The sequence below is a fragment of the Lobosporangium transversale genome, assembly GCF_002105155.1.
Source record: "Lobosporangium transversale strain NRRL 3116 chromosome Unknown BCR41scaffold_64, whole genome shotgun sequence".
Classification (NCBI taxonomy): Eukaryota; Fungi; Mortierellomycota; class Mortierellomycetes; order Mortierellales; family Mortierellaceae; genus Lobosporangium; species Lobosporangium transversale.
The window spans coordinates 141911-168706 of NW_019029042.1; the positions used below are offsets into that span (position 1 = coordinate 141911).

General features: G+C 43.5%; 4 protein-coding genes across 4 annotated transcripts; 2 read left to right on the plus strand and 2 right to left on the minus strand.

Moving 5' to 3' along the window:
* The first annotated feature begins 540 nt into the window (after positions 1-540).
* On the plus strand, positions 541-8541 carry BCR41DRAFT_426308 (acetyl-CoA carboxylase). Its single transcript, XM_022030717.1, has 6 exons — positions 541-637; positions 827-1175; positions 1707-3264; positions 3400-3947; positions 4076-6726; positions 6816-8541. Exons 1-6 carry the CDS (start codon positions 610-612, stop codon positions 8369-8371), a joined length of 6690 nt encoding a protein of 2229 aa, XP_021876087.1. The 5' UTR covers positions 541-609; the 3' UTR covers positions 8372-8541.
* A 38-nt stretch (positions 8542-8579) lies between these two features.
* On the minus strand, positions 8580-19750 carry BCR41DRAFT_313859 (hypothetical protein; the record flags this gene model as incomplete). The annotated part of the gene is made up of 16 exons (XM_022021160.1): positions 8580-9641; positions 9747-10814; positions 10936-11131; positions 11231-11782; positions 11892-13294; positions 13413-16007; positions 16114-16524; positions 16642-16831; positions 16926-18067; positions 18168-18485; positions 18590-18694; positions 18822-18935; positions 19055-19162; positions 19260-19372; positions 19471-19548; positions 19654-19750. 16 exons carry the CDS (start codon positions 19748-19750, stop codon positions 8580-8582), a joined length of 9552 nt encoding a protein of 3183 aa, XP_021876088.1.
* Positions 19751-20249: 499 nt separating this feature from the next.
* On the minus strand, positions 20250-21644 carry BCR41DRAFT_363632 (hypothetical protein; the record flags this gene model as incomplete). Its single annotated transcript, XM_022025916.1, has 5 exons — positions 21566-21644; positions 21259-21354; positions 20996-21132; positions 20827-20898; positions 20250-20725 (listed from the first exon to the last, which is right to left on the minus strand). Coding segments are annotated over exons 2-5 (581 nt in total), but the record flags the coding sequence as incomplete, so codon positions are not given.
* On the plus strand, positions 21488-26796 carry BCR41DRAFT_363634 (Metalloenzyme, LuxS/M16 peptidase-like protein). Its single transcript, XM_022025917.1, has 21 exons — positions 21488-21681; positions 21771-21809; positions 21926-21962; positions 22063-22099; positions 22214-22265; positions 22370-22396; positions 22497-22541; positions 22682-22832; positions 22963-23054; positions 23157-23164; positions 23269-23405; positions 23489-23612; positions 23711-23819; positions 23931-24279; positions 24392-24588; positions 24689-24767; positions 24858-24925; positions 25036-25421; positions 25542-25704; positions 25804-26187; positions 26269-26796. Exons 1-21 carry the CDS (start codon positions 21573-21575, stop codon positions 26697-26699), a joined length of 3024 nt encoding a protein of 1007 aa, XP_021876090.1. The 5' UTR covers positions 21488-21572; the 3' UTR covers positions 26700-26796.

Genomic DNA, 26796 nt, shown 5'->3' on the forward strand with positions numbered 1-26796 from the left:
GTTCTATATCAATGAAGGAAAAATAACGAGATATATTTTGCTTGTTGTGGTTGCATTTGGGCTAATTGATCTCTCCTCTCTTTCTAACCATTCTTTGATAAAAAGTCATTTGCCACCTTTTTCTTTCTTTTTCTCTTTTTCTTTTTGTTGGGTGCCCACAAAAGGAAAAGGAAGAGAAATGAAATATTAGAATGAAAAATAAGCCACTAACCTGCCTAATTGTTCTTCCTCAGCACCCACCAAAGCAGAGAGGGACAAAAAGCAATTGCTCTTTGAGTCCGTATTAAATTGAAGGGATTCTTTTCTTTTTCTTTTCTTCTTCTTCTTCACCCTTCTTCTGCTTTGTTCCGCTCTGCTCTGCTCAACTCTTTCGATTTTTCTTGTTCATTTCAACACACTCACTCATTTCTCGTTGCATTCTCACCTTCTTCATTCATTGTTTTTATTTTGTTTTGTTGTCCACTGCATTTTTCCTATATCATTTCGTTTACCCTAGTCAGCACACACACCACTCCACCAAAAAAAAAAAAAAAAAAAAAAAAAAAAAGACGACCTGATCAGATCTAATATCATATTCTGTTATCTTCATAATCAAAAAAAATTTCTATTATGCCAAATAACTTACAGTCCTTCATCGGTAGGTTAAAGACATAGCCCAGTTGCTGTTTTTGGAAACGTGAGAGAATAACTTTGAAGTAAAATATTCAAACTTTCGGAGATATTTTGGGATTTGAGGTTACTATTCAAAAACATTTGTATGCTGGATTGATCATTCTATCTATTGAGCTAACTACTAGAAAACCAATTGTTAAAATGACCTATGTAGGAGGAAATGCATTAGAAAACGCACCTTCCGGAGCCGTCCGCGACTTTGTCAGTCAACATGGAGGTCATAGCGTGATCACAAAGATCTTGATTGCTAACAACGGTATTGCTGCCGTCAAGGAGATTCGATCCGTTCGTAAATGGGCATATGAGACTTTTGGTGATGAACGTGCGATTCAGTTCACAGTCATGGCAACGCCTGAAGATCTCAAGGTCAACGCCGAGTATATCCGTATGGCTGATCAGTACATCGAAGTACCAGGAGGCTCCAACAATAACAACTATGCTAATGTAGACCTCATTGTCGACATTGCTGAGCGCACTGGGGTCCATGCTGTGTGGGCCGGATGGTAAGTCAAAGTTCCAGATGTTGTGATCTGATAAATCATTTGCGTTAAATAAACTGTTGGAGAGAAACGAGTGAACAGTGACATTATTAGTACTCGCATTATGAGTGGAGCGGATGATGGATACAGCAGATTGGAGAGATCCCTTTCTGGTTAACCATTGCAAAACTGGGTTCCTTCTCTTCCCTTGTTTCTTTCCTCAAACAACGTTTTTTTTTTTTTTTTTTTTTTTTTTTATGGGGACAGACCTAAATTTGTTGTGCAGTCACAACGGACAATTCTCCAGAAGAATTAACTCTGGACCAAGGTTGCTCCTTAGTTAGTGGAAAGTGCATTGTACTCGACAAAGTGTGGATGTGTGTGTATGCGTGTGTGTATCTTGTGTTCTGCACTTTCTGTTCATGATTTTGCTCAATACGACTGATCTTTGGTACAGTAACCAATAGAGAGAAATGCTTTCTGTCTTGAAAATGATCAATCCTCACACCCAACTCTTTTATCTATTTTTGCTCCATGACATCAATGTGGAAACAGGGGACATGCTTCCGAGAATCCCAAATTGCCAGACGCTCTCCGTGACAGTGCTCAGAAGATTATCTTCATTGGTCCTCCCGGATCGGCCATGCGCTCACTTGGCGACAAGATCTCATCTACCATCGTAGCCCAATCCGCCGATGTGCCTACTATGGGATGGTCAGGTACTGGTATCAAAGAAACCACCATCGACGCCAACGGCTTCGTCACAGTTCCTGATGATGTCTACCAGGCTGCTTGTGTTAAAGATGCAGAGGATGGTCTTCAGAAGGCCCATTCCATTGGTTTTCCTGTTATGATCAAGGCTTCTGAGGGTGGTGGAGGAAAGGGTATTCGCAAGGTCGAAGATCCTGACAAGTTTTCTCAAGCTTTTCATCAGGTTCTGGGCGAAGTTCCTGGATCACCAGTGTTCATCATGAAACTTGCTGGCAATGCTCGTCATTTAGAAGTTCAGTTGTTAGCTGATCAATATGGAAACGCCATCTCCCTATTTGGACGTGATTGTTCAGTCCAGCGTCGCCATCAAAAGATCATTGAAGAGGCCCCAGTTACGATCGCCAAGCCCGACACATTCGAGTCGATGGAGAAGGCAGCTGTACGTCTCGCAAAACTGGTCGGCTATGTTTCTGCTGGTACTGTCGAATACCTTTACTCTCACTCCACAGACACGTTCTTCTTCCTCGAGCTTAACCCAAGATTGCAAGTCGAGCATCCTACGACTGAAATCGTCTCAGGTGTCAATTTGCCCGCTGCCCAGCTTCAGATTGCCATGGGTCTGCCTTTGAACAGGATCAAAGACATCCGTGTTCTGTATGGCCTTCAGCCCACTGGAACGTCCGAAATCGATTTTGAGTTCGCTCAACAGATCTCATACGAAACCCAGCGTAAACCTGCTCCTAAAGGGCACGTCATCGCTGTCCGTATCACCGCTGAGAATCCCGATGCTGGTTTCAAACCCTCAAGTGGAATGATGCAAGAACTCAATTTCCGCTCTTCAACCAATGTCTGGGGTTATTTCTCTGTGAGCTCTGCTGGTGGCCTTCACGAGTTCGCGGACTCGCAGTTTGGACATATCTTTGCTTATGGTCAAGATCGTGGTCAATCTAGAAAGAACATGGTCGTGGCTCTCAAGGAGCTTTCAATCCGTGGTGATTTCCGCACCACAGTCGAGTACCTGATTCGCTTATTGGAGACCCAAGAGTTTGAAGAAAACACTATTAATACTGGCTGGCTTGATAGCTTGATTTCCAAAAATTTGACTGCAGAGCGTCCTGAGACCATGCTGGCTGTCATGTGTGGTGCTGTTAATAAGGCTCATAATATCGCTGAGAACTGCCTCAAGGAGTACAAGAAGTCTCTGGAAAAGGGCCAAGTGCCCAGCAAAGATATCTTACGCTCGGTAACCCAACTCGACTTTATATACGACGGCGTCCGTTATAATTTTACAGCCACTCGTTCGGGACCCAACTCCTACACTCTTTATCTTAATGGCTCAATGATCTCGACCTCGGTTCGCCCACTGACTGATGGAGGGCTCCTAGTGCTTTTGGATGGCAAGGTTGGTACCTTTTTTTTTTTTTTTTTTTTTTTTTTTTGTTGATTTTGTTTTTGTTTTGTTTCGTTGGCTACAAAAAAAAAAAAAAAAAAAAAAGCTAACACGTTTTTTTTTTTTTTTTTTTTTTTTTTTTTTCAGGCTCATACTACCTATTCTTTGGAGGAGGTCCAGGCTACACGGTTGATGGTCGATGGCAAGACTTGTTTGTTGGAGAAAGAGAATGATCCTACTCAACTGCGCTCTCCTTCTCCAGGCAAGCTTGTGCGCTATCTGGTCGAGTCAGGAGACCATGTCACTGCCACACAAGCCTATGCCGAAATTGAGGTCATGAAAATGTATATGCCTTTGATTGCTACCGAGGATGGTATTGTCCAGTTCATTAAACAGCCTGGCACTACCCTTGAGGCTGGCGATATCATAGGCATTCTCAGTTTGGATGACCCCTCGCGCGTTCGCCACGCCAAGCCTTTCGAAGGTCAGCTTCCTGTTATGGGACAGCCTACTTTGTACGGAGCCAAGCCTCACCAACGCTACCGTGAGTTGCGCCTAATTCTCGACAACGCTATGGATGGCTATGATAATCAAGCAGTGATCCAGCCCACACTCAAAGATATTTTCGATGTTCTTCAGAACCATGAGTTACCTTACTTGGAGTTTAACGAGGTCTTTGCAGCCCTTAGCGGAAGGTAAAGAAAAAACTTTGAATTAGATTCACACAGTAGTTCGATTCATAACTGTTACTCCGATGCCCATGGATTTCTTTTCATGTTATTAACCACTTGCTGTTGTATTGTCCGTGGCAAAATCTAATTAGACTACCGCCCAAACTGGAGGCTGCGCTCCACCAAGAGATTGAGCAGTCAATGAGGAATCATGAGCATTTCCCTGCCCGTACACTCCAGGCCTTGATCGACTCGCACGCCCGTGCCAACTTCTCTAAGCCCGCCGATGCTTCATCCTTCTTGGCTTCAGTTGCCCCGCTGACTTCGATCATCTCAGAGTATCAACATGGTCTCAAGACGCACTCTTGGAGTTTCATTGCCCATTACTTGAACCGTTACCACGAAGTCGAATCACTCTTTGACGATTCTTCGCGTGAGGAGGAAACAATCTTAGCTTTACGTGATCAGAACAAGGATGAAGTCGAGAAGGTGATCCGTATAGCGCTTTCACATTCACGTGTGGCAGCCAAGAACAACTTGGTGCTCGCGCTTCTGGACCAGATCAAGCCCACATCTTCTGGTGGCGCCCTCGACAAGTTCTTCTCGCCTGTACTGAAGAAGCTCGCTGAGCTGACTGGTCGTTTAACTTCTAAGGTCTCTCTCAAGGCCAGAGAGCTGTTGATTCACGTCCAGCTCCCGAGCTTTGAGGAGCGTCAGCATCAGATGGAGAAAATTCTCCGTTCCAGTGTGACAGAAGAGATCTATGGTGGCGAGCACGAGGAGCGTATGCCCAATTATGAGAATATTAAGGAGCTGGTTGATACAACTTACACTGTGTTCGACGTGTTACCCAATTTCTTTTACCATGAATCCCTACATGTCCGTGTTGCTGCATTCGAGGTTTATTGTCGTCGCGCCTACCATGCTTACGATATCCTAGATATTAACTATCATATGGAACACCAGCCTTTGCTTATCACTTGGAAATTCTTGCTCAACACCCCAAACAAATCCGAATCTGGCCCCAACCGTGTGGCTAGCGTTAGTGACATGAGCTATCTTATCAATAGAGCGGATCCTGAGCCTGTCCGCACTGGTGGTATCCTTGCTGTTCGTGAAATCAAAGAATTGGAGGACCAATTCGAGAGCATACTTAACTTCTTCCCTTCACACAAGTCCAACAAGCATCTAAACAATGTCACAACTACAAGCGCCCACAATAACGTCCTGAACGTCGTCATCAAGTCCGAGTCAATTCATCCTAACGATGACAATTACTGGTTGAACCTTTTGACCCCCATCGCCAAAGGTCAGACCGAGCGTCTCCGCTCCCATGGTATCCGTCGTATAACATTCTTGATTTTCCGCAAGGGCAACTACCCTTCATTCTTCACCTTCCGTGAGCGCAACAACTACGCAGAGGATCAGACCATCCGACACATCGAGCCTGCTATGGCTTACCGTCTCGAACTGTCACGTCTCTCCAACTTTGATATCAAGCCCTGCTTTGTTGACAACCGCCAAGTTCATGTATACTATGCGGTGGGCAAGGAGAACACCTCAGATTGTCGCTTCTTCGTCTGCGCTCTAGTCCGTCCTGGTCGCCTGCGTTCAAGCGTTCGTACCGCTGATTACTTAATCTCAGAGACAGATCGTTTGCTGAATGATATTTTGGATGCTCTCGAGATCGTGGGTGCGACCTATAAGCAGAGCGACTGCAACCATCTGTTCATCAACTTTATCCCTACTTTCCAATTGGATGCTAACGAGGTCGAATCTGCTCTTAAGGGATTTATCGACCGCCATGGAAAGCGTCTCTGGCGCCTCCGTGTCACCGGCGCTGAGATTCGTTTCAATGTTCAGTCCAAATCTACCAATGGCGCTGAGGCTACGGACCCTATTCCTCTTCGCTTTATTATTTCAAGCATCTCTGGATACGTCTTAAATGTGGATACTTACCGTGAAGTTCAAACTGAGAAGGGGGCAATCTTCAAGTCTGTTGGAACCCCTGGCCCTTACCATCTCCTTCCTGTCAACCAGCCCTACCCCACCAAGGAGTGGCTCCAGCCCAGGCGTTACAAGGCTCATTTGATGGGCACAACCTATGTGTATGACTTTGGCGAACTCTTCCGTCAAGCTATTCGCACACAATGGAGCCACGCTGTGAGGCAGAACAGTTCACTCAAGGCACCTTCTCAGGTTCTGGAAATGCGCGAGTTGGTCCTGGATGATAAACAAGAGCTTCAGGAGATTGCGCGCGAGGCTGGATCAAATACTTGTGGCATGGTGGCCTGGATCTTCACTCTTCGCACTCCAGAATACCCTGAAGGTCGCCAGATCATTGTGATTGCGAACGATATTACTTACAACATCGGATCATTCGGCCCTGAGGAAGATTTTGTCTTCTACAAGGCATCCGAGTTAGCCAGAAAGTTGGGTATCCCTCGAATTTATCTCTCTGCTAACTCTGGCGCTAGGATCGGACTGGCCAATGAGGTTATCTCATTGTTTAACTCGTGCTGGAACGATCCCGAAAATCCTGCAAAGGGATTCAAGTACATTTACCTTACTGATGCTGGTTTAAAGCAGCTCCAAGCTAATGAAGAACGCGCAGGCAAAAAGAGTGTTATCACTGAGACCATCGAGGAGGATGGTGAAGTTCGTCACAAAATTACGGATGTCATTGGTGTTGTCGATGGCCTTGGAGTAGAGAATCTGCGTGGAAGCGGTCTGATCGCCGGTGCAACTTCTCGTGCCTATGAAGATATCTTTACCATCACCTTGGTTACCTGCCGCTCTGTTGGTAAGCTGTCTAGTATATATGCATGTCGTTTTCATTGAAACAGCCTAAAAACCCGAAAATATATTTAATAATCGATTAATCCACTATAGGTATTGGCGCTTACTTGGTTCGCCTGGGTCAGCGCACGATCCAGAATGAAGGTCAACCCATCATTTTGACAGGTGCCCCCGCATTGAACAAAGTCCTTGGTCGAGATGTGTACACCTCCAACTTGCAGTTGGGTGGTACCCAAATCATGTATAAGAACGGTGTCTCACACTTGACTGCCCAGAATGATTATGAGGGTATCAGCAAGATCGTTAACTGGCTTTCATATGTCCCTGATCGCAAGAACGCACCTGTGCCCATCATAATTAGCAACGATCCTTGGGACCGCGATATCGACTACTTACCTCCTAGGGGGGTTGCCTACGACCCCCGTTGGATGTTAGTAGGAAAGGAGCCCGAAGAAGAAGGAGCAGCTTTCCAGACAGGATTCTTCGACAAGGGTTCGTTCACTGAGACGTTGAGCGGATGGGCTCGAACTGTTGTGGTTGGACGTGCTCGTCTGGGTGGTATCCCTATGGGCGTAATTGCAGTTGAGACTCGATCAGTTGAGCACATTATTCCAGCTGATCCCGCCAACGGTGACTCTGTTGAGCAGGTCTTGATGGAGGCCGGTAACGTCTGGTATCCCAACTCGGCCTACAAAACTGCTCAAGCAATCAACGACTTTAACAAGGGTGAACAGCTTCCTTTGATGATCTTTGCTAACTGGCGTGGATTCTCAGGTGGTCAGCGTGACATGTACAATGAAATTCTCAAGTATGGTTCCTACATCGTCGATGCCCTCAGTTCCTATAAGCAGCCCGTATTTGTCTATGTTGTCCCCAACGGAGAGCTTCGTGGTGGTGCCTGGGTTGTAGTCGATCCTACCATTAACCAGGACATGATGGAGATGTACGCCGACAAGCGTTCCAGGGCCGGCGTTCTTGAACCCGAGGGTATTGTGGAAATCAAATTCCGTAAGACTCAACTCTTGGCCACCATGGAACGTTTGGATGAAAAGTACCGCGCCCTCAAGAATCAATACGAAGACCCTGCTCTTGCTGGCGCAGAGCGCGATGCGATCAAGAGCAAACTCACAGAGCGTGAGCAAGAATTGTTACCAGTTTATCAGCAGCTTGCCATCCAGTTCGCAGACCTTCACGATACTGCTGGCCGTATGAAGGCCAAGGGCACAATCCGCGAGGCTCTTGACTGGACTAACGCCCGTCGCTTCTTCTATTGGCGTGTACGTAGGAGATTGGCCGAGGAGTATGTCCGTCGCAGAATGGTAGCTGCTAAGAAGACACAAACTCGTGACGAGCAAACTGTAACCCTTTTGGGATGGTTTGGTCGCGACATTGCCCATTCGAGCGAGAGTGATCTGAAACAGATTTGGGAAACTGAAGACCGCATTGTCTTCGAGTGGCTCGAGAGCGAAGCAAACAAGATTAATCATTTCATTCAGGAGCTTGCCAGAGTAGGCACTGCTGACGAAATCTTAAGGATGTATACTTCAGATCGTGCCGCTGTTGTTGAGGGCTTCGATCGCATCTTCCAAAGCCTCACTGGTCAAGAAAAGCAAGACATTTTAGCAAAATTCTCTTCCATGGCTGTGTAGACAAGTAGAAGCAAATCCATACCTATCCATACATAGTCACACTAGTTTTTTAATATCCCTACAGTACAGCAACTCATCACATTCTCATTGTCATCACCACTATTACCATTATCATTGCGAATAGGCAGAGCATGAGCATTTTAAAATATAAATAAAAGAGCATCCACAATATTTACTATTTATTTGAATAGTTGCTAAAAGTATGTTTTTACTCTAGAGGCTTCAGGTCCGCATTGAATTGATTGACCTTCTCTTCAATTTTGCCACTGAACCATTGCAATGCTGTCTGTTCAAAGATAGGAATGAAATTCTCCTGTCCACCTCGGCGGCTCGTGATGGCAATTCCTCTCGGGAATGGCGCAATACTCTGGATCTCTGAGAACTCGAGCTCCCATTCAACTTTCAGACTCTCTGCTCTGAACACCATGATTCGCTTTGATGTCAACATGGCAATCATATTATCACCCTTCAGCACCAAATGCGCAATATAGTCATCGTAAAAATATCTGCCACTATCCACTTGTTTCAACCAGTACTGCCCCAACGCCTCCGATTTGTCGTACAGCGTCAAGATGCCATTCTTAGGTACATGTCGTGGGATACGCTTGCGGCGTTGGTCCTTGTCAAAGACCGTCGTCGTATTTCGGATACCAGATGTAACATTCGTAGTAAAATCAAATACACCAACTAATGGTTTGGTAACAGCCCCCACCAGGCCTTTACCTACACCCTTGAAAAAGCCCTCTACTCCACCGTTCTGTGCTCCAGTCAAAGGTTGTTCTACAATGCCTGTCACTCCGCTGACTAATCCCTGAGCCAGTGAAGATGCGCCCTGTGATAATCCGGAAAGAGCATGTTTAGGTGCATTTCTTTGATTTCCCATCCGACGTCGTTCTTGGAAGGTTTTATCCATAGTTGCTGCAGACAATCCCTTTCCGACCGATCCTGAGATCTTTGCAAGACTATCTGAGAACCCAAAAACTGTCTTCTTGAGTAACGAAGATGTTCCTCGAGCAATCCCTAAACCAAAGTCTTGTGGACGATCTCCCATGATAAAACCTTGGTAGGGTTCGTAGAAGAAATCAGCCACTCCGGAACTGAGGTTATTGAACAGACCTACGGGATTGCCCAAAAACTCAATTGACCCAACAATCATATGCAACTGATAGAAAAAATCTTGACTATAGTGTCTCTGCAACAAATCCACTAGCACTGGTCCGCTGGCGCGTACATTTTCCAAAAGAAGGGCATTCAAGGTAATAGGAGCAGCCTATAAGAAAAAAAATAGAAGTTATTCTGGGATCTTGAATAATCCTACGACGCCTACAATTTTACATACTACCACAACTTTCATGAACGGGTTGGGTTTACTTACATCAATGTTTCCAATGGCCATAGTGAGCACATTAAAAATATACATGATCGGGTTGTGGCTCGAAGTTTTCTGTTGAGCCTCCTCAATATTAACTCTGTCTGAACGCATAAATGACAAGTTGACCTTCATAGGGTGCAGATGTAATACCTCAAAGAATAACTGATTCTCATCGTCGTTTGCTGCTGGTTCCGGCAGATCTAAGCTCTCGTCACATAGTTGGACCTTATTGGGATCTGCAGTCCATCCAGGAACATTGAATTTGGAAAACTCGAGTAGTGTGTATAAGAAATCCTCATCCATTGCTACTGTCAACTCCTGTAATAAAGCCGAGAAATACTTGAAGTAGACCACTCCGTGAGTTTCGTCCTTGGCGCGTACAAGAGCACTATGAAGTGTTGGATGTGCTGAGGCATCTTTGCCATCCTTGGGCGTCTGTGTAGGGCATAGGATGATGGGGCTTGATCCTCCATAGAGCTGATTGTCGATTTGAAGCCACTTGACCATCATGTTTATAGACTGATACATATTTGAATCCGTGTACCTCATCTCCAATCCAGTCATCGACAGATACATTAACTCTTGCATCCGCTGATTCAGGATCGAGATACCAATACATTCGAGACGCACTTGGAAACTGAACGTCACAACAGCATCAACGTCGATGACTTCAAATCCCTCCTTGTTCAGGTCCTTATTTGAAAAATCTCTGTCAGCATCTTCACGCTCTACGAGGGTCAGTTGGCTGGAAGACCGTTGCTTGAACATACTCTGTTTTGAGTCGTAGTCCGCAAGCACCAAGACCTGTGTAGGGCCTTCCGCAATAACATCAATTGAAATAATACTGTTGGCATCACCCGCTGGGAACTTAAAGGGAACTAAAGATCCAATTTCCTGAAGGCTGACTTCGCGCTCTCGGCCATTCACGGTCAAAACAAGAGCCTTTTCTTTCATGAACGGCAGGTCCCAGGAGTAAGCCATGGTCTCGCCAGCCTTGAGCTTGTAAGTCTTGGCCGTAGAGCTGGCAAATGATGCTGACGAAGCTGATGCGGACTCATTGCGTACAGGGCTCTAGAGAAAAACAAATGAGGGTTGGTAATTCAGATATAAGAAAAGAGTCGAGATACATCACCGACTTTTGACGAACTAACTGCAAAAAAAAAAAAAAAAAAAAAAAAAAAATAGAACATACATGCTGACGGAAAGAGATATCCCACGATGATCTGTTGTCGATACGATATGGCCATCTTCCTTCCTCCTTGTTGAGGACAACAAAGACTGTGGCAACCTCCATCATGACGTGGACGCGGATCAGTTCGATTTCACCGTCACTACGAAGGATCGTAACATGCATCTTACCCATTTCATCAATATTGAAAGGAGCAGTCCTATGTATAAAATTAAGGACCATAGATGTGTTAAAGGCTTCAATTCCTTGCTCTATCTCTCTCAAAGGAATACACCTATCGTAAATTCAGGCTTCTTACCACCGCGAAGTGACTCCAGGAAGGCGAAGAGAGAGCAACTTCTCCTGTCCTAAGCGTAAATACCTCAATGGCACACGCTGTTGAGCAGGTAATAAAGTTACATTGTTGGAGCCATACTCTCTGAAGTTCAAATCCTCGTTCAAGTTGTTCTTGAGGATGAATCTAGGAGTGATTGTAACGACTTTAGTCAACGCATATTTGCCTTTGCCAAGCTCCACATTCATTCCCAAATGGATCTCCTCTTTTCTATCCATGGCCTGTACAGCAATCTCCATGATGCTACCAACGGCTTCAAAGCTCACTGGACGACTCCATTGAGTGTTGCCTTCAACTTGGAGCAGAACACGGTTGCCATTCTCAGCTTTGCCATATGAAAACATAAGTGGCAGGGCCTTGTTTTGAACTATGCGGCTTCCTCCTTGACCAGCAGCAATCTTGGCATTTTGCATAAAGGATTTGGCTTTAAAGACTAGATCCAGTCCGGTTTTGTTTAAAATAACATATGGGCAGTAAATACTGAACTTCACAGCGCCTCCGGAGCCAGGGATAACACTAAGAGGTATTATAACCAATAAAAAATTAATTTTCTTTTTCTTTTCTGTGCATGCATCCTTTTTTTTTAAAAAAAAAAAAAAAAAAAAAAAAAAAAAAGGGAACCTACTGTCGATGAATGCCCAACATGAGTTTCAAGCCATCAGGATCAGTTAGAGTCAAGGTATTCTCAACAGGTAGCTCACTCGGGTCATGCGAGCTTACGATTGCATACTCGCTTGCCCCAAAGGTCGTATTCTCAATCGCGATACTTAACAACATTAAATTGCGCACGTCGACGGTGTGCAAGGGAGAGATACCTCCCTTCCTAAGATAGGATGACAGTACTGTGCCGCTGTGCTTGGGTGATGTCTTCTCCATGACTGTATACCGCAAATTGTATGGCAATAAATTCTCAATTTCGACTGGAGCGCTTAATCGGATTGTCATGTATGGATAATCCTTATTAAGCGGATCAAAATTATCAGTGACACCGCGCACTTGAAATCGGAAGGATTGTTGGTTAGGATCATCTAGAGGTCGGCAGCTGACTGAACCGACAGCTTCACCATCAACTTTATATTTCTCTTGCTTGTGCTGTTGTGCTACAAGCTCACGCCAGAAGATGGGCTCTGAACTCCAATTATAATTGAATCCAGGGTCAGGGCGAACGAGTAATCGATTTTTATAGGCGGCCTCGATAGGAACAGAAAAGTCCTCACCAGGGGCAATTTTCTTTGCGCTGGAGAGATGCTTCTTCTTCTCGTCAACGATAACAACCTCGATAGGTAGAGAAGTAGCATTTTCGACTAAAAGAGCCGAGCTAAACGTGACGACCTTGACGTTATTCTTAATGTGGATATCGATCGCGATTCTGTGAGACACACTGCTGAGCTTGGGCCGGAGGACATACAAATAGCGCCCTTCGCGTTCCACAGGTACATCTTTAAGACTCTCCCATGGCACACCGTCAAACTGAATGCCTAATGTATTCTTCTTGCTTGCAACAGTCTCACGCATCTTCCTCCAGTCGTCAAAGCGCCATGGTAGGTTTGCGCCGTCCTTGATTTTATGAACTACAATATCAGTATTATTTTCGGATTCAGCCCAGACATGCAACGGATAGCCTGTCCGATTCTTAAGTAGGTATGGTACTAATGTCTCCCTGTTGATGGACGTGATTTGCTCAGGCTCTTCTTGAATTGTAGTCATAATCTGGAGCGCTGTCTCAATAAATGTATGAGTGATATTAATATTGAGATCCTGCTTCGAGAAGATGTCGATTAGCATGTTGGGAGGCTGCACCACCTTAGACACATGGATCACAAACTGCCAAGGCTCCAACAAAGGTTCCCAGTGCGAGTTTCTGACATTAAAATAGTTGATACTAGTACGAAGAGATGTATCCACCTTCATTTCGGATGACCATTCCTTAACCTCCACATCGAAGCGATCTAATTTGAGATCCAGAATAGGCAAACTGTACATGTCATCGATCAAAATCAACTGCACCCCTTGAATTACTCCCTTAAGCTAGAATTATCATTATCAAAGCATTATTAAGAGACATACAGTTAATTATTGTTGGGGTATTGTAATAGAGAGAACAAACACTTTTGATTATACCAAATACGCTCTCCGGTGCACTTACTGTTTCGCGAGTTGAGACAAAAGATGCTTCTTCTATCAGGCGCTTTGCATTGGGTTTAGGACTATTCATTCCAACAGAAGTGACAATCGCGCGTCGATCGGCATCCGCTATTGCCCTTGGTGCAGGTCCAGCATTGGCCTCTTGCTTAGGAGGGGTGAGGGCTCGCTCTGTGGTACTTGGCTGGGCCTTGGACTGAAGCTCAGTAGCTTTATTCACTATGTCCATGATCAACATTGCGTCACGATATGAGAGCCTCAGAACTAATGGTCTGACATCCAATGTAATGCTGGTAAGTTGATGGCCTGGGGTTGGAGAGCGACTTCCCATTGAAAGCGCAATATCAAAATTGTCAATAAACCGCAAACTAGTATCGTCTCTCTTGTCCATCTTGCATAGAAACATTCCGACACGATCGACGATCAGCGTCATAGTCTCCTGCTGTGATATGACCACTTGATGAGCGGAAAGAATAATGGCATCTGTAGCCGAGCTGGCAGCGTTAGCCAACAAGATAATCTCGGGAGAGACAACGCTGAGACGATAATGTAGGGAAGAACTTTGTTCACCAGGCATAGCTGGCTCTGGAGGCTTAATGGGAACAGCATTCGATGAGCGCCTTCCTTTTGGATTGGTTGAGCTTGAGGTTCTTCGGGATACTTGATTCGATGATGAAGGCTTTCTGTCATTCGAAGACACCTCTGCCTCTGTAGTTGCATTCAAAGCACTCATGAAGTAGCTTTGTAGCGCAAAGATATATTCTAGATGGAAAATAACCTTTGGGCTATCAATGTTGAGCAGCACAAGCATGCTATTATCATCGAATGTACTGAGAGACATTGAAATCTGTGGACTGTCATGCAGGTTCGCAGGGATGACTTCGCGAAACCTCGTCTTGACGTCGCGTCGAGTGTCATTAATGATGAGGTCCTGGATGGTCAGCTCCGCGTTCATGGTGGAGTCTGTCATCATCTTGTACTTGAAGTCAGTCTTGGATAGCGAGAACTTTGAGAAGCTACATTCACGGAATTCCTTTTGTGTAGCATCTCCTTGATAAATCTCGAGTGCAACCTGAGGCATACTGAATACTAGATCGATCGATGTCCATTTATCATCTTTGGCTTTAGGAGCCGGTGGTGGTGGTGGAGCCGAAGGGATTCCAGCAGAAGCAGCGAGGGCGTCGGTATCGACATTGCCGCCGCCACCAAATGCACGGGCAACAGACATAGAGATACCGTAGAGCGTCTTGTATTGGAGCTCTGTCAGGTTCATGCTGACATCAGACATTCGGCCAATAAGCTCCATATCAGGTCGAGAAAGACCATCTTTATGGTTTGCACGGATTACATCGACGTCAATGTCAACGTCCTCAATAATTTGTAATTCTTGAACAGTATCGTTAAAGTAGAACTGGCTGATAAGATTGATCGAATGAATTTCAAGCTTCATTTGATCCAGGAAGCCTCCTTCAATATGAGCATCATCAGCAAACTCATTTCTGATGGAAATCTCTCCAAGATTGGCCACAATGGTGTTCCGTGACTTTGCATCCTTAGGTAAAATAACGATTGGGGTACAAATCTGCACGTCAAAGTGGAATTTGCTCGCTGTAGTTTGCAAAGCTTGAGCCTGATTTACAGCAGCATTTCGAGCAGAGTCATACAAGACATGCATGCGCGCAAATTTCGTTGAGAAATCGAGTAGTTCCCTGATAGGCTCTTCAAGGAATGTCAATTGCAAAGAACCTGCACGCAGGAACACGGAAGCGTCGTATCCTGGATAGGAGGATGATTCAGGATTGAATGTCTCATAAGCAAAATCAGCAAGCTCTTCTCCTTGAATCGCCAGGATCTGCTGTTTTCCAGGGTTAATATCGTCTACCAATGTAAAGTTGCCTAGCTTGACATTGACGCGCATTGTTGGTGACTTCATCATTACGGCAACGTCGCACTGTGAAAGTGCCATGGTAGCAAGCCGCTGGCCGTCATTATTTAAGATGAAATTGATACTTGTCATTTTAACCTTCACCTTCATGGTGTCCTGTGGTTGAGTTTTATTGTCGGAATCCGACTGTGGGGCCTTAATGGCACTTTGGTCCCCTGCGGCTGCTGTTGCTGGAGCTTGGTTTTGTGCAGGCCCGGTAAAGGTTGTTAAGACATAATCAAATAGAGTAAGGACACTCTTGCGAGTAAGAATCATAGTGACCGTCGAGAAGGAGATGTCGACTGTAGCATCGATTCCTTTGTATTTGGTCAAGTAATCGGGTGATATTGGGTTCACTTTGATGTAAGAGACATGAACAAGATCCGATCCCTCTGTCGCTGGCGATTTTCCAGCATCATCGGATGAAATCAGATACGGGTAAAGTGGATTTGTGTCCACCTTGTCTTCAACATACAGAGATCCGAGAACAATATCAACTGCCATATCCACAGGTCTAAGGGCAAATTCAAGTTTGAATCTCTCAATAATCAAATCTGCCAACACTCGCTCTGGGGCATTGACATCCTGAGGAGCCTTTTTGAGCGTTACTGCAAATTTGGTAACCTTGAAACTGAATTGGAAAGTCTTTTGTAATAGCATAGCCTGGCTTTGCTCCTAACAATGGAACATTATTTTATAATGAGTCATAGTCATAAGTTCCATATAGTCGTTACCCCATGATTAATTTTCTGGTAGTAAGTTATAATGCGAAATAATTTACTTTGTCTTCAGACGTCTTTCCGCGGCGAGTTACCACTCTTTCATCATCGGTCTCTCCTTCAGTAGTATCTCCCAGCACAAGATCGTCCCTGTACGCGCTCTTCCCAAGCAAAGGAATGTTCATAGAGCTTTTTCGCTTTGGTGGCGGTGGAGGCGCAGGATTCTCATCATCTTTTGGCACAACCAAGTCGACAATACGCATAAGTGTCTTATATTTGCGGTCCGAGAAGTTGATTTGAAGCAAGGGTAGATCACCAAAGACCTTGATCTTGGTAAGATTAGGTGCTTGAGGCAATATCGAGAGATGAACATGGAATGTCATATTGATCTTATCGATGACATGGAGATCATTTCCCTTGTCCGGTTTCCTAATCTGCTGCAAGCACCGCTCAACTGATTGACCAACAAGAAGCTATTGTTTTCAAACATGTTGCATGTAATGTGAGTTAAAGGATATGAGTATCATATGAAATAAACCTTCCAGTTTAAACAGAGCAATAGACCATTGCTTTTGGTACACTTTTTTTACCTGTGTGCTAGAAAGTTGTACCACAAATCGGTCATACATAAGCTCTTCAAGCTTCTCCATGTCAGCTCCTGTCATGGTGCGCTTGTGATTGTTCTCTACAACCGCCATATCTTCCTTTGAGACTAAGTTACTCTCGACAAAGATATGACCAACGTCGAGAACTGCAACAAGTGCATTGATGTCCGTACAGCTATTAGAAGGACAACAGCAATAATGAGAGTACATTTTTTAGTACCGTTTCTTAACGTGAGATTATTTAACCTTTCTTTAATTCACACACTCACCTTTCTGGGAAGATCATGACAGGTGCATCCATATCCACGCGTAGATCAAGGCGCTTGTGCTCCTCCAACGCATACTCCAATCCTGCTCTAGTTTGAGCAGCCAAACCTTCGAGAGTGTCTCCTGCAGCCTCCAAGAGAGCGTTGATACTGTCTGCCTCACTTGGTGGTGGCTTCAAAAACTCCATCACGGTGTCGACCGTCTTTGGGTTGTAAAGGATCTCAAGATGTCTCATTTTAACCTCCAGAACGCTATCAGCGTGGTTATCCAGAGGATTCTGCTCAAAATTTACAGAGAAGAAAGGGTTGAATTCAACCTCCGCCTGGGCCTGACCACTCTGACTGCTTTCTCCACCAAAGATGGTATCACCGTCAGAGACCTTGGAAAGAACATTCTTCTTGCTTTCAGCCTCCTTGACTCGCACAATCTTCGGGTACAGTGTGTTTTGAGTTGTACCATCAATGCATGTCAATCCTCCAAGGGCGATACCTGCAACGAAGTTGTCAGTTCGCGTCAGAAAGTTAGCAAGGAAAGTGTCAAATACAACATTGAATATAATCTTGTTTGCGCCATGAGGATCGTTTTTAAGCGCAAAAGACCCTGTTCGCAGTCTTGCGTCGATAGAATACAGTATCGTATCTTTAGCCTCTTCGAGGTTCGCTTGCAAAGCCGCTTTTTCGTCATAATCGATAACATCGTACAACTGCTGCTTCTGCTCATCCGTAAGCGTAGTTGCATCTTCCTCTTCCTCAGACTTTTGAGTCTTTTTAGAGTTAGAGCCATACCACCAAGAACTGAGCCAGCCCTTAGGTTGCTCTGCCACCTGTTTTTTCTCGATCAAGATTTTTTCGCGGCGTAATACACCCTTGGCGATACTTCTATAAAGGCGAATGTCATCATACGACAACTTCCATTCCAGCGCTTTGAGCCTTTCTTCATCCTCGACATCATTTCGGCCGAGCTTGTGGTTCTTGTACAGTTCCACATAGGCTTTGCGGTCATCACGACGTTCCTCGAAGTATGCCCACGTCCATTTGCGGTTCCTTTCATGAATCTGCGATAACACCGCATTTCCAGCGTAGCGGAACCATGCCAAAGGATTTTGCGATGGTGTGACAGATTTTGGTGGTCGAAATTTCCTGAACTAGAAGAGACATCACAAAGATTAAAGAAACCAGGTAAGTATATTGAGAACCATTTAGGTCTTATTCTTGATGGAAGTTTTGAACAGAGTTATACATCACCTCATGTTGCCTCATGAACGAATGGAATAGCCCCATCATCAGAAGGACGTTGTTATATTGCTCGTCATCGACTACAAATCCTAACTCGTCAAAATTGAGGCTAACGCCGGTCTTGGGAACATCTCCACCATAACGTTTGTTAAGTTTGACCTTTCCTGTCCCTGATACAGGCTTAAGAATGTATTGATGCTCCTTCGGTATATATTCTGCCTTTGCGACCAGCTCCATAAAAGTTTTCAGTGCGTCATCCTTGTCTCTTCCAGCTAGCGACCGAGAGTCAGTGTTCCAATACATAGCCAGTGAATCTAATGTGGCAAGCTGCGAATATAATAGCCCATTTAAGAAACTTATGTCAGAAAGGTTGCTGTGTCCATCCTGAAACATGCAAAAACTACGTATCTGACAACGCCACAGCAGCGAACCTTGTGAATAGTATTGGCTTCATCATGGATAAAGGTAGGAACCCAGTCACCATCAGTCGAAACAGCTGATAGCTGCGAGAGAGTCAATCCAGCTGAGAAAGGGTGCTAGAGCAAATACATAATGACATAACACATGGTCATATATTTAAATTATAATTAGCAATTATAAATAATTATAAAAAAGATCAGGATCGCGGTATCACAACAATACTATCTTTCAGTATTCACTAACCTTTGGATCGGACATCTTGTCTTCATATCGAACATGGATATTGTTGATTGACACCTGCAGGTTGTCAACGACCTTTGTGACGAGTTGGTTTAGGAAAGTAGCATTCTTTTTTTCCTCGTCTATTAAATGTTTTAGACCATTCATCATGTTACTTTCAGTAATCAAACAAGCAAATGCATGTAAAAATCCACGAGACCACTATTACTCCGGATAATCAATCATGTACAGATGACAGTCCTACCATCCATCCCTGCAGCTGGCTTTGTGCTCAGTAGTTCTGCATTGGCCAGTCTGTCTTCTTTTAATGCCTGGGCTCGAGCGGCCTCCTCATCGGCGTCATACTATATTGAGACACAAACAGTATTGCAGACATATATCTGTTAAGTACAAAGTTTTCCATCCATTCGCCACACGGTCATATCAATATGTATCACTTACATCTGACTCGCCCTTGGGAACACATAAAAGATACACATTGTTGATATAAACCTTGACGGGCTTATTTTTAAGATTAGACCAAGGGATACTTAACGTAAGCTCACCGAGGTAACCTGTAGAGATAGATGACAAGGTGTTAGGCCTTATTTTTATCTTAACGCCTTATAATGGTACTATCGAAAACAAAATATCTCACGGTAGAATGACTGACCTTCTACTACATCGACTGGTAAATTGAACTTGTCAAGTGCATCTTTCTTAAGGCGGAGGTTTGTCAATTTGACATCGCCTAAGAATATCTCATCATAATTCGTAATAGGCGCCGTGTTAAATAAAAAATAAAACAAAAACTATCTGTGTAATATCTTTCGATGTATGGTCAGAAACTACGTACCGCTCCAGATGGCAATGTTGAGCTGACTGACGTTGAGATTAGTCACATAGGGTCCAATGAATCGATTCAGGAGACCAGCAACTAGTCCTTCCAGCATGTCGACTGTATGCTATATGAAAAATAAAGGAATGACTACTATTCTTTTTTTTTTTCCCCCTCCTTTTTAGGTCTGCAGGTTTGAACCGAGGTTGCAATGGAATGAAAGTCCTTGAATGTGTTTCAATTTGAAGAGAGGAGAAAGAAAAAGGGCGGAGCGATAAGATGAGATGCCGTCAGAGAAAACGGAGACGTGTATTGTCTTGATACAGGTGGTGAAGTGTGAGAACGTCTTTGTTCAATTTGCTCTAGAATAGTCACGGCCGTCTCGACTTAAATATTTTATTTTTGTTGGGAATAATACTATGGACAACTGCAAGCATATTATGGAACAAAACTATGTGCAGGAAACATCAAATAATGTTTACTTCTTGCTCTTCTTCTTGGGCTTCTCATCCTCTTCTTCTTCCTCTTCATCTTCATCTAATTACACATGAAAAGTGAAGATATATGGATGAAAAAAATTAGAATAAAAAAATAAGCAAAAAAAGAGTGGCAAAGACTTCATATCACATACCATCCAGATCAATAGACCTCTCGTCGTCGTCATCATCCTCATCGTCCTCATCAGGGCCCTCAGCATACAAACTAATGCGTCGACGACGTAAAAAGCAAAATGTTAATGAATGCAAGAACTACTAAAGAGTACAAATCTGCGTAATACCTTATTATATTAGTAGGATTAACTATTCTAACTAGTCGGAGGGTCTTTTTCAACATACCTAAGAGCCTGAGGGAAAATCTCGAGTGCAAAAATATCGGCAATCGAAGTGTCTTCTTCCTTGAACCAAGCGAAGAAGGAAGATGAACCTTCGTCGTCATCGTCCTTCTTGCGCTTCTGGCTTTTGGTAACATCTTGGCCTTCCTTCCAATTGATCTCGAAGACCTCGCCGATAGAAGTTTCTTCATCATCATCCTTCACGACCACTTTCTTGATCAACTCCTTGTTGGAGAAGTAGGGATTCTCTTTGAAGGTCTAAAGAATGAAACAAAATATCCATCCATGAACGTTTGTTCAATTAATTTTTATTGTTGTTACAAACCACAGACTTGAATTCGGGCTGTAGCTGAACTTACGAAGATGATCTCGTAATTGCGCGAGTCTTTATCATCGTGCTTGACAAACACATCAGTCAAATGCTCCAATATCTAAGAGCAGAAATAGAGACATCAATGTTTGAACATTCATTCTCGAAAAAAAAAAAAAAAAAAAAAAAAAAAAAAGAGAGAGAAAAAGAAAACATACAGGCAGGTCTCTTTCCTCGATAAAATTGGCGGTAAGAGGGTGCATCCGGAACAGAGTGTACCAGAAATTAGGGATCTTGGCAATGACTTCCTGACGCTTTTTGTAAATAGGAGCCATCAACTCGTTGCGTTTGTTGGCTGCAATAGTGTTAGCAAATAGGCCATTCGAAACATAATTTGATTTTTTTCTTCAATAATGAGAACTGATCAGAAATCTGTTGATTGAATCTCTTTTCGCCATTCATTTATATTTCATTTGCTTACCCAGTTCGAGCTCAGCCTTTGTGGTGAGATCATGGATGTGATCCATGTCCTCTTGGACAGCTTCAAGAGCGGAATGATCGATTTCAGCCATAATAACTTTGTGTTAGTGTAAAAGCAGAGAAAAGGAGAGAGATAAAAAGAAAAGAGAGGGAAAAAATTAAGTTGTCTGAGTGCGTGTATCATAAAAGCCTACTTTGCAACATGTAGATTAGTGAATGGCTTTTTCTTTCGGTGACGAACTGTGTCTGAAATTCAACTCCCTCCTCTTTCTCTTACGATAAAAAGTTACCCACTTTTATTAACCTACATTAACAATGACATCTAATTTCAAGGTCGTCCAAGAGGTTGATGTCAATGGCCACAAGATCACCAAGTTCAGATCCAACAAGTCAGGCCTTAGTGTTGTTCATGTCGACAACGAAGGTATGTGAATCTCTCTACTGGGGATAACTCATTGCTCTTGGCTATATAATACTCTGTATTGTATATCTCAAACATCTTTTGCTTGATAGGACCTATTGTCAATGGATATTTCACTCTGGCCACTGAATGTAAGCCCAGTTGCAGCAAATTAATCAGTGTTATTCGATGTCAATTGTGAGCGCACACTTGTTGATGTTTTTAACTGGAATATTCCTTTCTTCAATTAAATACTCATAAATCGCAGCTTTCGATGATGACGGATGTCCTCACACTCTCGAGCAGTACGAAGCAATTGTGTCTGACATATATATATCCTACTTATTGAAGGATAATTGTTTTGCTAAAATGATAAACTTTTTCTCTTCCTCTTTGTCTGTCCAGCTTTGTATTCCTTGGGAGCGAGCTGTACCCATTTAAGGTAAAAAAAACTCGTGAGAACAAACGTGATTCGTGTGCCACGTAAAAATCGCGTCGCGCAAACCTTATTTTTTAACTCGATTTGTGATGTTAATATATAACTTACTGTATCCAGGGAGTGCTTGATGGTCTTGCCAACCGAGCCCTTGCAAACGGAACCAATGCCTGTAAGTGCATAAAGAAGCATGAGCTTGATGTTATAGGAGTAAAAGGAGTTATTAATGTTGTACTAATGTTTCTGTCGACATCTGTTAAATGTATTTCCTTCTAGGGACTGACGTTGACCACACTGCCTATAGTAAGTTTTTCGCCAACAACCGGAAAGCTATCTATCTATTGATACGTATCAAAGCTAATACTCTTTTTCCTCTCCTATTCTGTTTTGACTATCCAACTAGCTATCGCCACTGCAGGAAGTGAAGGATTCTTGAACATCATGCCAAGTACTCACATACTTCTCATTCTTGATCTTTAGATAGATTAATGCACGGGTATGATGACGGCATAACTCACTTCTTTCTCTACTCTCCTCTTCTCTTTTTCTCCTTTTTTCTTTTCTTTTTTTTTTTTCCTTGTATAACAGTTTATATCGATCATATCCTCTATCCCACAATGACTGAGGCCGCATATTACACTGAGGTGCACAACATCAACGGTGATGGCGAGGACGCTGGTGTTGTTTATTGCGAGATGCAAGGGCGTGAAAATAGCGCTAGCTCCATTATGGAACTTTGGTATGGAAACTGCATCCATTAAAAAAAAAAAAAAAAAAAAAAAAAAAAAAAAACTTACCCGGGATGACTACATGATCGTATTAAGCTGTTTGACGAGTGTCTAAATTCGAATATTTCTGTAACTTGAAAGTCGCCAGCGCACTATGTACCCTGAAAGCTCTGGGTACCGCTACGAAACCGGTGGTCTCATGGCCAACCTGCGATCCCTCAAGGCCGAAAAGAGTGAGCATCCGATTTCTTGTTGTCTAACATCAATGGCCAGAATTGATGACTGGGGATGAGAATGAATGAAATATTGACATCTAATTATTTTGCCTACACTAGTTCGCCAAGTATGTTTCCTTATCCACGTACTCATGTCACTAATCTGCTGAGCACGACAGTTTTTTAGACTCACAATTCCATGAACTCATTTATTCTCTACACAAAAAATAAGTATCATCGTGACTACTATCGCCCCGACAATCTGTGCCTTATCATCTCTGGACGTGTAGACCATCAAAAGTTGTTGGACGCTCTTGGTCCCGTTGAAGAGCGAATTCTTTCTAAGGGACCACTTCCTCCCATGAAGCGGTATGTTAACCCTGAATTCTAACCTATTGATAATACAGTTGATATAAATACTTTTGGCTGATGTTTTTCACTCGTCATTGTAGTCCTTGGGTGGATTCTCCACAAGCGCCGCTTTTGAATGAAACTACCAAAACCACTGTTACCTTCCCTTCGGAGGATGAGGACATGGGCGAGGTTGCCATCAATTGGTTTGGTCCTCCAATCACTGTATGCTTTATATCTGTATCTTCTTATTTTATTTTTTGCAGGTATAAAAGTCCAGGTAAACAATAAACAGGAATCTTACCTGCTTAAATAACCATTAGGACTTCTTGACTTTCCAAGCGCTGGATATCCTTGAAACCTATCTAACAGACTCTGCCGTCGCTATCTTGAAGAAGGAGATGGTCGAGATTGAGGACCCTTACTGCACATGTATGCTTTTAGTATGCCTTCATCCTTATGCGTAACCCAATACACTTGGCAAATACTGATTACATCTTGAATTCAATTATTCATTTTGTACATATTCCCCGGCATCTCCAGCTGTTGACTTTCAAACTCAACACCGCATTCGTGCAGAGATCCACCTTTCTTTTGAGAATGTTCCTACAGAGAAGCTTGAGGAAGTTGAACCAAAATTTTTCTCGATCATTGAGAAGATTGTTCAGGATGGATTCGACATGGACCGCATGGCTGCTGTTATCAAGCGCGAAAAGCTTAAGCTTCTGGATCGCCTCGAAACTGATCACATGAGTTTAGCATGGCCATGCCTAGTTCACTTCCTGTATGGAAAATCAGATGATAGCGATCTCGCAGAATTTGTGAATGACTTAGATAATTTGGATGCCGTTGCTAAATTCGACAATGCAACCTGGGTCAAGTATCTGCAGGAGTAAGTTATTTCAAATCAGGATCATTGCGATTTAGAGAACGTTTTAAAAACATATCCTGTATGAAGACTCATTACCTTTACATATATTATCTTTCCCCCGTTTTCCTGGCAGGTACTTCATCAACTCCAAGAGAGCTACTATCATTGGTAAACCCTCTGCTGCACACGCAGAAAAACTAGCCGCAGATGAGGCCAAGCGTATTCAAGAACAACGCGAGCGCCTAGGTGAGAAGAGACTCAAAGAACTGGAAGAAGAGCTTCAGAAGCATAGAGCCCAAAATGATATTCCAGTTCCTACAGAGATATTTGGTACGTGATATCTATTATTTATGTTTTTAGTTATACTAGTATTTTCCCTAGCTATCAAGACTAATGGCAGTGTCGATGCTGATCGTGCGTACATAAATAGACAACTTCCCCATCCCTGATGTGAAGGGAATTGAAATGATCGAGGTTGTTTCTGGCCGTAGCCAACCTGAATCTCAGTTGTAAGTTGAAGTTGAAACCCTTTTACGAAGGAGTGGCTCCTCCAAACAAATTATTAAAAAAAAAAAATCCTTTTTTTAAAAAAACACAAGCAACAATGCCGTTCAGACGCATTTGGACAATGACTCCGCCAAGCTTTCTTATTTTATCGAGTTTGATCGTGAGTGCAAACTACATCATGACTATAAAGGACTATAGCCACAATGCTTGAAATCATAGGCGGCATCCAGATATTGATCATTGAATTTGTCTTTTTGTGGCATTTGTTAGACATCAAGTCCGAGTTTGTTGAGCTTACTCTCTTCCTCACTTCAACAGACCTTCCCGCACGCTTGCGCCCATATTTGGACATATACTTTGAATCCTTCTTCTCTCTCCCCTTGATTGACCCCATTTCAGGCCATGAAATCCCTTTTGAGCAGGTTGTTAAGATGTTGGACAATGATACTATCAGCAAAGGGTGCGGGGTTGGTGTCAACCAATTATTCCGCCAGTTAGCATTGGTCATTCTCAAGATAGAGCGCACCAAATATTATGAAGGCATTGCCTGGCTAAACAAAATGACTTGGCACACTCGTTTTGACGTGGATCGTCTGAAGGTCATTACCACCAAACTACTGAACGACATCCCTGGTCAAAAACGTGATGGATCTAGGGTAAGATCCCTTACTAGTTTTGCATTTTGCTTATTTTTTCATACACCCTATGTGCTTTTTGTTTTTCTCTACTGAGATGCCTACACACTAATGTTATACTCTTGTACTATGTCTCTTTAGATGGCTCGAGCATGTATGGATGTTCTCGCGTACGACTACGAAAAGTCCAATATCTCAGCTCTGAACGTGCTCAAGCAGGCTAAATTCTTACCTGAAGTTATCAAACAATTAGAGCATGAGCCAGAGACTGTCATCAAAGCCCTCAACGAGCTTCGTGAGATCTGTAAGTTTACTCCAGAGCTATTCTATCTCCAAGCAATAACAGGGCAGTGGAAGTCTAACAATTGTTCTAACGCTCATTTTTTAATCTGTTTATAAAAAGTGACACATCCTGCCAACATCCATATCCAGGTTCAAGGCGACATTCTGAAGCAACCTCAGCCAAAGACAGCATGGTTAAAGTACTTTGGGCTAAAGAACGGATCTGGTACCCCTGCTACACTTGCCCCTATTCCATTTTCCAGTCAGGTTTGGAGCGCTGCGGGCCAAACCCCTGGCAATAAGGGTTATGTTGTCAATATGCCCTCAATCGAGAGCTCCTTTGCTTCTCATGTCACACATGGTCCTACTGACTTTTTAGATCCTGACTATGCTGCCCTCTTGGTCCTTTCTGAGTGTCTCGATACTCTAGAGGGACCCTTTTGGAAGCAGCTCCGTGGAAGCGGTGCTGTTTATGGAGCCAACCTTCGTGTTGACGTAGAGGCCGGTAAATTTAATACTCTTTATTTCATTTTTATAAGTGTATAAATATATATGCAATAACACTTCATATTTTTATCACTGGTAGGCTTTCTTACATTCACCATCTACCGCTCACCAGACGCGCTGCGCGCCTTCAGCTTGGCATATAAAATCGTAGAAGATTATGCTTCTGGTAAATCCAGATTCACCAAGCAGGAGCTTGAAGGTGCCAAGGCCAGTATCGTGTACAGAATCGTCCGAAAGGAGGAAACTATCTCAGGCGCGGCCACAGAAGCTTTCGTGAATCAAGTCCTCAAAAAGGTCTCTTCTAACTACAACAAGGAGTTCTTGGAGCGTGTTCAACGCGTCACCCCTGAACAATTGCAGCATGCGATGGATAAGTACCTGAGCAAGGTCTTCCGTCCAGACACCTCACTAGTCGTTGTCACCAGTGCTTCTACCAAGGTTAAGGATATCTCAGAGGGTTTCAAGAAATTAGGATTTTCGCTTGAAACTAGAAACATTGATGACATTTAAAGTTTAGAAGGATTTGTATAGGACAGATTTCTAGAAAACCTCTGCTATGTGATCTCGTATTTACAGTAACGATTGAATGAAAGCGCTGAATGAACAC